The following is a 13,745-nucleotide window of genomic DNA, read 5'->3' on the forward strand; positions in this document are numbered from 1 at the left end:
TCGGAATATTGCTTACAATAATATTAAGATGACTCTGCCATCTTTCAAAAGCAGTGGCAAGAAATTTTGAGTTTCTTCAATTCTTATGATAACTGAGAATTTTATGTTACTCCCATCATTTTATTTACATGCAATAATTCTACTGACTGACTCCTGCAAAGTCACTGTGATGAAAGTGCAATAAATTATTCTAAATTTCAGATATTGGATTGCCCATATGTATTACTCAAGTATAAAAAAAGTGAGAATCAGTGGAATTCCATTTCTTTTTATAAAAAAGAATAAAGCCCTATCATTTTAAAAATAACAGAGTGATATTCTTATACCCCGAAGGCTACCCAAAATAAAGATTTCTTCTAATAATGTGAAATCTTCTAAATCAAACCAGACATGAAGATTGGATAATACTATATATATAAAGTGGAAGTGTACTATTTCTTGCCTTTCATAGCTTTTATATTACATGTTAAGGTATTTTATAGATCTTGTACTGTCCATTAATTGAAGCATCTATAAATGAATTCAACATTTAATGTTAAAAATCTTATAATCTGCCAGCTTGATTTGTAGCCAGTCATATCATGGAATACTAATTAAAATCATATTTTTGCATATGTCATGCCTTTCATGTACATATGCAAATAGACTTCTAGTGCCTTTCAGCTATTAGTAATTAACTTTATGAAGGACAGCTGTAAATGCATAATTAACAAAAATGTTTGCAAGCCCTTTTCACACTGAAACTAAGAGCAGTAACTTATTATTTTTGTTCTTTCATTTGTGTTTTGTGTTTTTCAGCCTTGTGTTAGTTACTATGGATGCCATTTTAGTTTGACTGATATGCTTTATATTACATTTTGCTTATATAATCACATAATTAAATTTAATATAACTGATCATTGGAAGTCTGTGCCATTACCACTGTGCTTTTCAACACAATTAAACCAAGCGTACTACTTTGTCTTTAAAAGGTGGCAATGATATCTGAATTTGAAGGGCAAGATATGATTAATAACATGTATAATGTGGGCATAGTGTCTATTTGAGTATTTTAAAGCAGCTATGTTGTTTTCTGGCCTTACATTAGGGCCTTCAACACCTGATGAGCAATTCCAGGAAAATATGGCCTTGCTTTCAGTTTCCCAACAGATGCATACTTCAAATGATGTCTTGCTTTTCACATTTGCATTGTTGCACAACTCTGGTTCTTAATATTAGGCATAAAGATAGTTTTCATGTTTTGATATCCATCATGACTTGGCTTTTGCCATCCTGGTGCCATTAGGCTTGAATATTTTTATATGTAACAAATTAAGATTGAAATTCCTTATATCCCTCCTGTCTTTGTATATAATTAATACAGGTGTGCATGTGTTGTCAGAGAGGGAGGGAGGGAGGGAGAGAGAGAGAGCGCTAGAGAGAGAGAGAGAGCTGTCACACATGTAGACAGTTCAACAAATGGCCAACAAATGTGGCCTATACCACGGTGATGCACTGTCCCTGCTGTTGTTCTGCATCAGCTTGATCCTCCTCAGCCAGATAATCACAGGGACTGGATATGGATACAATTCAAGAATGGCTCGACCATCAGCCGCCTCTTTTATATGGATTATATCAAACTGTATGCTAAGTATCCACAAGATGTTGACTTACTGATTCATCTGATCTGGATCTACAGTGAGGACATTTGGATGTCATTTGGATTAGAGAAGTTTGCCTGGATGATAGTCAAGAGGGGGAAGGCAGTTAAAACTGATGGGGTGAAACTATCAGCAGGCCATATAGCAGACATACAGACCAGCTTCAGGTATCTTGGTATCTCACAGTCACTTGGGGACCATGATGAGAAGGCAAGGTAGACAGCAATATCCAAGTACCACCAAACAATTAGACAAGTCCTGAAAAGCCAGCTCATTGAAAAGAACAATATTGATTCCATCAATGTATACACCCTATCAGTCATCAGATAGCCTGCCAGTATAGTGAGCTGGCCAAATAAGACATGGAAGGTGTGATGTGAAGACCCACCAAACAATATATGGAGATTTTCATCCCAAATCCAGCACCCAAATATTATGCATCAGTTGAAAAAAAAAAGGGGGTAGGTGGGATCTGGTGAGTGTCAAAGTGAGATTCCTGAACAAAACCCAGAGCATCCAGGAGTACATTAATAAGATTGAAGCCAAAGCTGAGTTGCTGACAGTATATCTGGGTCAGCAGCAGACATGAGAGAAAGATCAAGCACAGGAAGTACCATGGCATGACGAGACCCTGCATGAGATATAGGGTCATTGGGCACTGCATTTAATGGTTACTTGTAGTTTCCAGTCACGTCAGGATTTTGTTTAAAAAATGTATTCTATATTTTTACAAGGGGACACAATGGCTCAGTGGTTAAAGACGCTGAGCTTATCAGCTGGAAAGCTGACAGCTCAGATTTGAGGCTCGAGCACCTCTTGATGGGGTGAGCTTTTGTTACTTGCTTCACCTCCTGCCCACTTAACAGTTCGAAAGCATGCAAATGTGAGTAGACAAATGGGTACGACTTCGGTGGGAAGGTAACAATATTCCATGTGCCTCAGCCTTTAGTCATGCCGGCCGCACAATCATGGAAATATCTTCAACCATGCTGGCTCTCTCAGCTAAGAAATGGAGATGAGCACTTCTCTCTCCTAGAGTCAGAAATCATTGGAAAGGGGAAACCTTTACCTTTATATTTTTACATTTTCTTAATGTTGCCTCCCTTCCACATGTTTATTAGGCTCTATCACACGGGTGTCAAATTCAATTGCATCACGTGATGTATTGTGATGTTTTTTGCCTTTGAGGAGCTAGGGTGGGCGTGGTCTGTGTGTGACACATCTGGCCTGCGGGCCGCTAGTTTGAGACAGGTCTGTTCTATCATAACTATTATTTTTAAATTACATTGTCTTTCAGATTGCATGTACATATATTCATTAATTCTATCTAAACTGTAATAATAACCACAATTAATTTTGTTTTTCAGGGTGGCATTTGTAATGAAGAAACATTTAAACACCCACTTACTAGGAAAACATGGAGTAGGTACACCAAAAGAAAGGTAAAATAAAGTAACAGTTTTATAGCTCTGTGTGTGCATGTGTTTAGTTAATAAATATTATAAGAATGTTATGTGGTACTGGGTTCATGTTTGTCTCTATAAACATAGGAAACAAACATATATATACTGAGATAAATAGATTAGATAGAGAGAGAAAGAGAGAGAGAGAGAAAGAGATGGATAGAGGGATAGAGAGATAGATAGATAGGTAGATAGATAGATATTTTATACAGATATATATATATCAGTTTTCCTTCTCATCAATTGATTTTTCTGTTGCTGTGGAAGTTTTGATTCTGTAGGGATGTTTGAAGTGGGTATATAAGTACTAAATTTGTTGCTCTCTATACAATATCTATTGACAACCACTGGAGACATAATCAGAATAAAACTTTTTGTTAGCATTTAGATAGACATTCATAGTGAGAGACCTGAAGTCTTTAAATAGAAGGTGAAATGACATTTTTTTAAGGCTGTAAATCAAATTTTCTTGCTCTAGCAGAATCCTTTAAAAATGTCAGTGATGAAAACCCTAGTCTATAAATTAATGGTTAAGCTAATCAAATCTAATCAAATTAATCAAAATCCAATTTTGACATTGAGACTGAAAGGAATGATGAAGGGTATAAGTTTCTCCCTTACTCATAAAGCCTTTCTTTGTGTATGCTTTTATAATATACTTGGGAAACTGCATGGTTGTAATATATATGGTTTCTATATGTATTTCCCATGAAATACATACAAAATATCATTTTAGAAGTATGGTTACCTACTCAAAAATAACACTGAGCTGACTGTACAGAAATACAGCTGTACCCATGGATTATGGATTATTATGGATCTGTATATTATACAGTTGTTTTTCATATTCTTTCATGGCTTAGAAGCTAACTGAAAAACGAGGATGATTCAAATTCAATTTTATTTAGTGCAGAATAGTTTGCATATCACTGACCTTTAGCTACACTTGTTATTAGCACAAATTTCCTCCATTTCTATTGGTACAATGACTTTGATATAGAGAGTAAGTGGAAGGAGCAAATTCTTACCATATCTCTCTGCTTGCTGGTCAGAGACAATTTGATGATCCAATGTGCTACCATGAGGAATAAGCAATGTCTATTGGAGACACTATGAAACATCCTTTATTTGGGAATTATAGGGTGATTAAATCTAATATAGTCTGCGCTCTGTCTGTATAACCACCTTCAAAATTTGGCTTGACATTTCTAAGCGTCACATTTTGATGCTTTCCCCAAATATTGTATAATTCGTTCTCAAGGAAGAAAATATATATTAGAGGCCACCAGTTTTCATACTTCCAGCAATTCATTTCTTCTTGTTAGATTTTAAATATTTAAAAATCTCTTAAAAGCACTCTGACAGTGGATTATGGACATGTCAGGGTTCCTGTCAACCCTGAAGCTGACCTGACCGAAGCTTCAGGCTTCGGTCAGGTCAGTGTTGCCACATTGGAGCTAGGGATATGGCTTTGGTCAGGTCAGCTTCAGGGTTGACAGAATGTAGATCAGATTGGGAGGGCATTACTTTGAGGAAAGTTGGCAAAGTTGATTTAGCTTCAACTGTATTTGGTTCAGATTCACTAATTTCTTTAGTACATAAATTATAGTCATTAGTTTTTAATTTTGGAATTGATTCCTGGGACTTTTTTTTTTTGAAACTGGTGTTTCATAAATTATATTCCAAACCTATTATACACCAACTGGTATTTAGTTCACTTTCAATATCTCAGATTTTATATACAGTATGGATTTTGCCAAGCTGGGCTCATTCTCATTGATGCACAAATATTTATCGCTATATAAAACATGTTGTTATAAATGCTCATTCTCTAGCTTTAAACTAGAGTGTGGCCATGATTTTCAACAAAGCAGAAAAAGCAAAATTGCAACTAAACTTGATATAAGAAATAGAGAAATGGTTGTTCTGAACGTTTAGATGGAGTTGCTATGTCAACTGATGGGTTGTATTCGGTGAGACAACCCCTTGTTTTCCCCCTTCATCTTGTTTTATTTTCTGTGCTTTGGGTCAGCAAGATCTCTAGTGTGAGATATGGCAGTAAGATATTCACAATAGATGGGTATCCTAAATGCCTGCCCCAGGGAGTTACATAGAGTAGAAGACTAGGCTGTTTGTCAAGACTTCATGATGAAAGGTAGAAGTGATAGGTCACTTCCTTCCTGGAGGACATTGGTTTGGTGAATTATTAAAAAGTATTCTACTAGGTCTTCAGCGATCTAAAGCTTTGATTCCCTCAAGTTTTTCCTCTACTTAGTGGTTGGAAAACAAGCATGGCTTCAAGTCCAGGCTCTAATTGCTATTTTATAAAATCACACCACCCTATTCTGCTACATAGTTACCATGGGAAGAAGGAACTAAATGGAATAACATTTCCCTCTATCCTACCTACTGAAATTGTGAAGAGCTGATAGGACAGAGTCCCCTCCTTTTGAATTCTAACATTAAGTTGTGTAATCCTGTAAGAATGGCTTGCAGAGGATGACTTTGCTACTGTTTGCTACACCAGATCCAGTCAATAATAATTACTTGAAAAATGTTATGTTTATTATCAGCGAAATGCATTGCAAGATATTGGGAACTATTATATGTACAACATGCTAAGAAGCAACAAAACATAACCTTCTTTAAGAAAGGGCGACTATAGAGGGCTGAAGTTTCCTTGTTTCTTCCTCTTAGAAATAATGGAGAGAGTCAGTTGATGGAGAGGTTAAGACATCAGGCTAGAAAATGGGAGACTGTGAGTTATAATCCTGCCTTAGCCATGATAACCAGCTAGGTAATCTTGGGCCAGTCTAGAACAATTATTCAGTGAAACAACTTGCCTCCAGAAGTTGTGGATGCTCCAACACTGGAAGTTTTGAAGAAGATGTTGGATAACCATTTGTCTGAAGTTGTGGAGGGTTTCCTGCCTAAGCAGGGGGTTGGACTAGAAGACCTCCAAGGTCCCTTCCAACTCTGTTCTTCTCTTCTCTTCTCTTCTCTTCTCTTCTCTTCTCTTCTCTTCTCTTCTCTTCTCTTCTCTTCTCTTCTCTTCTCTTCTCTTCTCTTCTCTCTTCCTTAACCCACCTCACATGGTTGTTTTTGTGGGCAAAATAATTGGAGAAAGGTGTGCTGGATAAGTTCACCGCCCTGAGTTATTTGTAAAAAAAAATAAACAACACCCAACTAATGATTTACACAAATAAACAATGGCAAGGTAAAGTGGAGAATTTCACCCATCCCAAGAAATGCCTAGTACATCTATTAGGTATATTAAGTATATAGGAAGCTACATAGATTGGCCAGTTTGAAACCAGGATTCATCTAGCCTTTTCTTCTAATGTTTCATTTCACATCCAGATAATGTATTTATACTGAGGCACAGCCAGTTACCATATAATTGTCATAAATACTACAGTATGTAAGAAGTAGCCCTGTGACTGGGTGTACTGTAAAGTATCATTCCATTGATATTCAAGTGCTCTATCTGAGGCTAGGAAGCATGATTTTTAGTAATCATTGAACATTTTAATCTTTATCTGTGTAGCATTGCTGTGTCCCTTCTTTTCTGTAAAGCTTTCTGGCTAATCATTTAATACAAAGCTTGCAGAGGAAAGGTGTGATGAATTGTAGTGATCATCTGTTTCTGCAGCCTTCTGTCCCCTTCTGACCTTAAGAGCAAAGGCACAAGTTCAGAAATCCACATTTTGTGCGCTTAAAAGTTCCCTAAACTGGCAGGAAGGTATATTGATAGAGATGACGGGTGTGAGATGGCATTCTTTCTTTTGAAAACAAAGCACAGCCATTTTAAAAAGTGAAGTTGCCCTGTTGACAGGGCTTTTCTAACAGTGCAGCATTTATTTTTAATGTCCCACAAGGCTGAGTACTTGTGGAAGATTTGGACTCACAATTTTAATTTCCCACTAGTTGTCCCCTGCCGGTGATGAGTTAGATTGAAACAGTACAGTCCATTTTTGCTGATTTTCTCTTTGTTCTTCCCTGGTGTTTGTGACTGGATTTAAGGAGCATTTAATCACGATACTGAACTAACAGACTGGATAAACTCATTGTAATTTACACAGCAAGGGAGCAAAGGCTTCTATTTAAGAGATTAACCTTAGTTCTGTATTTTGCCAAATACTACTGCTTAGTTTCGGACAACCTCTATTGCAAATCTAATTTATATGATTAAAATGTACTTTTCTAATAAACCTTAACAAAAAATATATTAACCATATTAAAATGTTACTTTTAAACTTCAGAAAGCAAGACACCAACAATCTCTTCTACCCTGATTTGTTTTTGGTCCATTTTTCCCCGTGTTCATTATGCTAGACCAGTAATGTAGGTCAGTTTAATTTTTATACTGATCTACCCTAAACAGCATGGGCAATGGTGAGAGATGATAGGAGTTGGGTTCCTTATAGAGGAACACACATCATCCACCTGTGTTCTGAGAATAAATAAATAAAGTCAAAACAAACAGATTGTAAAACATGCACAGGTCAAACAGAGCCTGCTGCCCATGCAGATGTAAGAAATAACAACCATCTGCCATGGAGGTGGTTAGAATAAAAAAGTTTGATTTTAACAAAAGAGATGAGAATCCCAAATTCTTTTGTCTTTTACTGAAAAATAGTAGGAAAGTACATGTGTTTCTATGTGCACACAATAAGTTTGTAGTCGAATAGCACCTCAATCTAATGAGCTGCCATTTAGCAGATTTCAGATATAACAGTATTTGTGTGGTATTTATACAACAGTATCTATGCGGTATTTAACCACATAGTTTCCAAAATCATCATTGCATCCTGGGTAGGTGAAACAATTTAGTCAAGTTTTTTTTATTTTTTCCCCTAAGTTTGCAACTATTTATATTATTTGAATAATTATACAAAAGGTATAAAATAACTACAACTGTCGTAAAATCAATGCAGTTGATGGAAATTACACAGATGATGAACTTTTTATAATTAATGAATAGATGAGAATAAGGGGCACCGCCTCTCCCAATTAATCCTTTCTGTTGAAGTTTTATTGCAATCAAGTATATATTTCATATTATAGTAGATACTAGACATTATTAATTTGCTCATAATTTTTTTTTGCAAATGTTCAGTCTTTGTGGTTTGATATATGCAAAATTACATATATATTTTTAAAATACATGTATTTGTGTTCAAAACAATATATTGAAATAAGTTCAAAAATTTGTATGTCTATGAACATATAGTTCAACCTATCAGTGAATTTATGTTCTAAATAAATATTTATATTAATAAATGAAAGCATCCTCTCTCTCGTGCTATTTGTGAAATTGGGCTCAGGTACACATTAGCGGTGTTATATTACCTTCCGTGAAGCACAGATCAATCTTTACTACATCTATCCAACTTATCAGAGGATTGATCAAGTTTCCTAGACTTTATATTTATATTTTGGGAGACTTCAACATACTCTACTTGGGGACCTAGATAATGGCATATAGCCAGTGGTAGGATTCAAGTAATTTAACAACCGGTTCTCTGCCCTAATGATATCTTCCAACAACCAGTTTGCCAAACTGCTCAGAAAGTTAACAACCGGTTCTCCTGAAGTGGTGCGAACCGGCTAAATCCCACCACTGCATGTAGCTAAATGGCCACCATGAGAACCATGGGTTGCTTCCAGATGATCTTGGACCATTTGGAATAAGATCTGAGGGTAGAGAACATTTCCCTTAGTTCTTGCCATGGTAAATTCACTGTTTGGTTTTCACAGAATTAACCAGCACCACAAATTAATGCAGGTAGGAAGGACATATTTAATCAGTCTGCTTCAGGCACCTAATGGATCCCGTTGGTTTCTCAAATCACTAAATGTAGTTTTGCACTTGTCGAAGCCAGGTAGATATTTTTCTTTAGCACTTGGTCAACCTCTGGCCTTCGTTGGCACTTGACAAGACTACTCATGAGTTGCCTAACTCTAGTTGAAATGAAGTGGAAGAAGAGACACTTAGAAGGATTCTCTTTTCTGAATTGTTAATTCCATTTGGGTGGGAAAAGAACAAACACTCCATTAGAGATTGCCTCAGGGTTTGGTCTTGTCACTATTATTGTTGAACACAAATAAATCTTTACTGTTTAGCATTTAAATAAAATTGCTGGGAAATCATTTGCCTACATAGAATAAATGCATGCATGTATGTATCGTGCATATTGGTATATACATTATACACACAACAAATATATGCTGACGATATGTAGATTTCTGCGCCCTTGGCCAATATCATAGAAGCCCTGATAGAGGCCCACCCACCACCACTAAATGGAATTCACAACTGAGAAAGGTTCTCTAAGTATATCTTCTTTCACTACATTTCAACTAGAGTAAGGCAACTCATGAGCAATCTTGTCTAGGTGCAATGGACTGCTTAGACTGAACCCTACTAAGATAGAGCAGCTGTGGACTTGGAAACTAATTGAGTTCAGAGATGATCCGTATCTACCCTGTCCCGGTCTCTCCCCTGCCCCCGGTCTCCAATACAGAAACACATATACACATAGATATAGAATTGGGGGGGGGGGAATCTTCTAAAGTACTTATTGTCATTTTGGATGTATCTCTGAACTGTCACTTAATCCTATATTTGAAGGCCACTAGTGTTTAGTAAAGGTAAAGGTAAAGGTTCCCCTCGCACATACGTGCTAGTCGTTGCAGACTCTAGGGGGTGGTGCTCATCTCCGTTTCAAAGCCGAAGAGCCAGCGCTGTCCGAAGACATCTCTGTGGTCATGTGGCCGGCATGACTCAACGCCAAAGTCGCACGGAACGCTGTTACCTTCCCACCAAAAGTGGTCCCTATTTTTTCTACTTGCATTTTTACGTGCTTTCGAAACTGCTAGGTTGGCAGAAGCTGGGACTAGTAACGGGAGCTCACCCCATTACACGGCAGCACTAGGGATTCGAACCGCCGAACTGCCAACCTTTCGATCAACAAGCTCAGCTGTCTTAGCCCCTGAGCCACCAATTGGGGTTTTATTAATATTCTTAAATATTTTAAATTTAATTTTAATTATTAGCCGTTTTTGTAATTTTGCTATGTTTTTAATTTATTTTAATTGTACATATTTTGTATTTTATCTCCGGCTGTACACCGCCCTGAGTCCTTCGGGAGAAGGGCGGTATAAAAATTCAATAAATAATAATAATAATTATTATTATTACATTTAGTAGATCACCATTATTATATATTGATGTAATGTATTGATTTGAGCAATACGTATTTTAATGCTTTTTCATAAAGGTATATGTCCATTGACAAGAGAAGAGAGAAATATGAAATCTTCAAGTTTTAGACTATTTTTTCAGTGTAAATTCTTAATGGATGGTGTAAGATTTTTTAAAAATCCTTTGGACTTAGTTATGTTGTTTCTTTTTCATCTACTAAATCAAATGGCAGATTTACTCATACAGCTGGTGCTTTTGCTTTATTTATGCACTCTGTTATATAGTTCCATGAAAAAACATTAGCCAACTAGCTGTATTAATGTTCATAATTATGGTTGTCTGTTTTCACATTCGCATGACCATGAAGATGGTTGCCTCATCCTAATGTAACTAATATATCCATTAGATTGTTGGCATCTCTTTCTCTCTCTCTTTTTTTTCTTAAAGGGATAAATTCAAGTAACATTTCCACCATGCTTTCTTTTACACCTGTCCAGTAGTATGTTTTGGACATTGAGGCTCCCTCTTGAAAAGAATATATTAGTAGTTCATTTATAGCAGATAAAATGTACAGTGAAATACATGAAGAAGATAGAGAGACCGTATTCCAACTCTTTGGTCATGAACACATTTGTAAGACCTGGTAGTCAAATTTTATTTGGTGTTGAAGGCTAGAAACAAATATTGTATGTTACACTTTAAAATCTTAAAACTATTAAAACATTCTTAAGTTCTGCTTGACTTATTTCGGCTATACATAAAAGTAGTGTGCCATTACTTCCTTAGCCAATCTTTATTTAGGGTTTTTTGGTGGTTTCCCATCCATGTCCAAACAAGCTTTTGGCCCTGTTTAGCATTTTGTAAGGTCAAAGTACTGCTACTAAGCTGGGCAATTTGAGTTGTGGAAATGTTTAATTTCTGAAACCTCTTAGGTGCATTCTTTCCTACAGGAGGTATATTAATCCTTTTACATTTCCTTCAGATGACTGAGCGTACATTTGTATCATACATATGTTGCTTGTTTGCCAGCAGTATGCCCAGAGTCTATATTGTAGAGATTTCATTACAGGTGAGCTACAACAATCACTATCATCCTTGGTAAATTTAGTGGTAGCTATCTCATAGTATGTTAATAAAGGAAAAGGAAAAGCTGCCAATGTACATGCGGAATGCTTCCCTCAGGAAATTAAGAAGTATGCACACCATGGGGTATGCATGATATGACTAACAGGCCCTCTCAGTTTCAAATCATCTTCAGCAGCCTGAAAGATTTTCTCCCCTGTGATTGCCATATGGAAAAGCATCTTTGAATCAAGCCAGCTCAAAACAAGCTTTACTTAGTCATATCTTGCAGATTTTGATCTTAAAAAATTATTGTGATTAAAGCTGGTCCATTTGAAAAAAGACTCTTATTGGATTAATTTACTCAATTTCTAATTTCATTATTGGATTTTAATGCTGCTGTGTTGTATTACAGTTGTTAAATAATCAGTTATTGCACGTAAGATTCAGAATGTCTTTGAATGAGGAATAGTATAAAACATTTTAAGTACATAAAATAATGATTCAGTTAATTAAAGCTGCATCAATATGTATGCATAAAATATCTTTATAGAATGATAAAGTATACTACCATTCAGACAATACTCACATGTACAATATACAGCTAACATCATCTTTACTAGCGGCATTTCCCTTTTAGTTTTACACAGGAGAAAATATCTTGACGTATGTTATTTCATGATACTTGCAGATAGTTTTAGTCTGGTCCATTACACTAACTATCGTTTTAATTAATCAGTCATTTTTAATTGATTGCATCATGCTATCAGTTGACCTATTTATTGAAAGACATTTGAATATTTCTAAAAAGTGTTTTTTGCATAAGCTGTGTGTTTGATTAGTATCTAATTTCTGTCACTGCTGTATGTATGCAGGTTAAGGCAGTATACTATAATAAACAGGCTCTTGGCAATCAGCTTTACAACATAGGATTCACACCCAATCTTCTTTAACAAGATTTATTGAAAGGAAAAGGGGTCGGATTATGAAATTTCAACAATTAGGTTACTTTTATTTTAGAACCCAGTTTTATCTTTCAATTGATTAGGAAGAAGATTTTTGATTCCAATTTTTTAAATAACAATTCAGCCGATTATTGTTAAGTGTTTTCTAATAAATCAAGTTGCTCTTTATAATTATTAAAACCTATATGAACAATTATATTTCCCTCAGTAGCCTAATTATTCCCAGAACTAAAGAATTTTCATTTTTCTTTCATTTTTCTTACTATATTTTCTTCTCCCTCCCCCTTTCTCGACCATTTTTGTACTACTCCACAATTAGACTATTCCAAACCAGACCCCTTTCAGATGGGTTGGACCAGAGGTGGTATACAGCAGGTTCTGACCAGTTCTGGAGAACCAGTAGGGGAAATTTTGAGTAGTTCAGAGAACTGGTAAATACCACCTCTGACTGCCCCCACCCCCATCTGCCTCCCGAGTCCCAGCTGATCGGGAGGAAAAAAATGGGGATTTTGCAGTAACATTCCCCTGGAGTGGGGAGAGAATGGAGATTTTACAGTATTCTTCCCCTGCCATGCCCACCAAGTCACGCCCACAGAACCCGTAGTAAAAAATTTTGAATCCCACCACTGGTTTGGACTCCAGTTTCCATACTACTACAGACCAAAGAAAGGGACTGTAAGAAAGTACAGGCTAAAATCTGGAGGATACTGAACTGGGAAAAGTTTTTATTGTACAATATAAAAATTATAACAAAATAAATTTTAATATATGATTTAACATATTTGCTTTCCTCACTATATATAAATTATTTTTGGGGTATGTTATATAAGAAATGGAGGCATAATTTTTACTATTTATCAGGAGAATATTTTCTGTCTCTATTTTCCATATTTTTCTTCTTTCTTTCTTTCTTCTTTATTGGCCAAGTGTGATTGGACACACAAGGAATTTGTCTTTGGTGCATATGCTCTCAGTGTACATAAAAAGAAAAGATACGTTCATCAAGAACCATAAGGTACAACACTTAATGATAGTCATAGGGTACAAATAAATAATTGAATCATACTAGGAATCTATTTTGAGGACATCTGAAAGAAAATCCAAGAAAAGTAGCAGTCACAGAGACCAAATAAGGAATGATAGGTTTAAGTCCTAATAATAAATACTTGTATGCTCTTGGCAGTTATTAGTGTGTTATTTTTTTCTCCCCACAGTTTGGTTTTATCAATTTGATTAGAAAGACTTGAATTTAGAAACACAGGCAGAAATACAATTAGTATGTATTACAGTATAATGTCACTGAATTTGTTATATATAATAATATTCTAAAATAAATTGGGTAAAGATTTTTATTGGGAAGAGTTATTAAATAAAAAAAAAATACTATTATATTTTAAGTAACAAATTA

At 35.7% G+C, this 13,745-nt stretch overlaps 1 protein-coding gene across 2 annotated transcripts in view; it reads left to right on the forward strand.

The window, feature by feature from the left end:
* ZNF407 (zinc finger protein 407) overlaps positions 1 to 13,745 on the forward strand; it is a 378,474-nt gene that overhangs the window by 152,097 nt on the left and 212,632 nt on the right. For both annotated transcript variants that reach the window (XM_058177856.1, XM_058177855.1), the window contains exon 4: positions 3,008 to 3,082. In XM_058177856.1, the coding sequence (XP_058033839.1) occupies positions 3,008 to 3,082 (75 nt within the window). The remainder of the gene's footprint in view (positions 1 to 3,007; positions 3,083 to 13,745) is intronic.

This window comes from Ahaetulla prasina, chromosome 3, assembly GCF_028640845.1.
Source record: "Ahaetulla prasina isolate Xishuangbanna chromosome 3, ASM2864084v1, whole genome shotgun sequence".
Classification (NCBI taxonomy): Eukaryota; Metazoa; Chordata; class Lepidosauria; order Squamata; family Colubridae; genus Ahaetulla; species Ahaetulla prasina.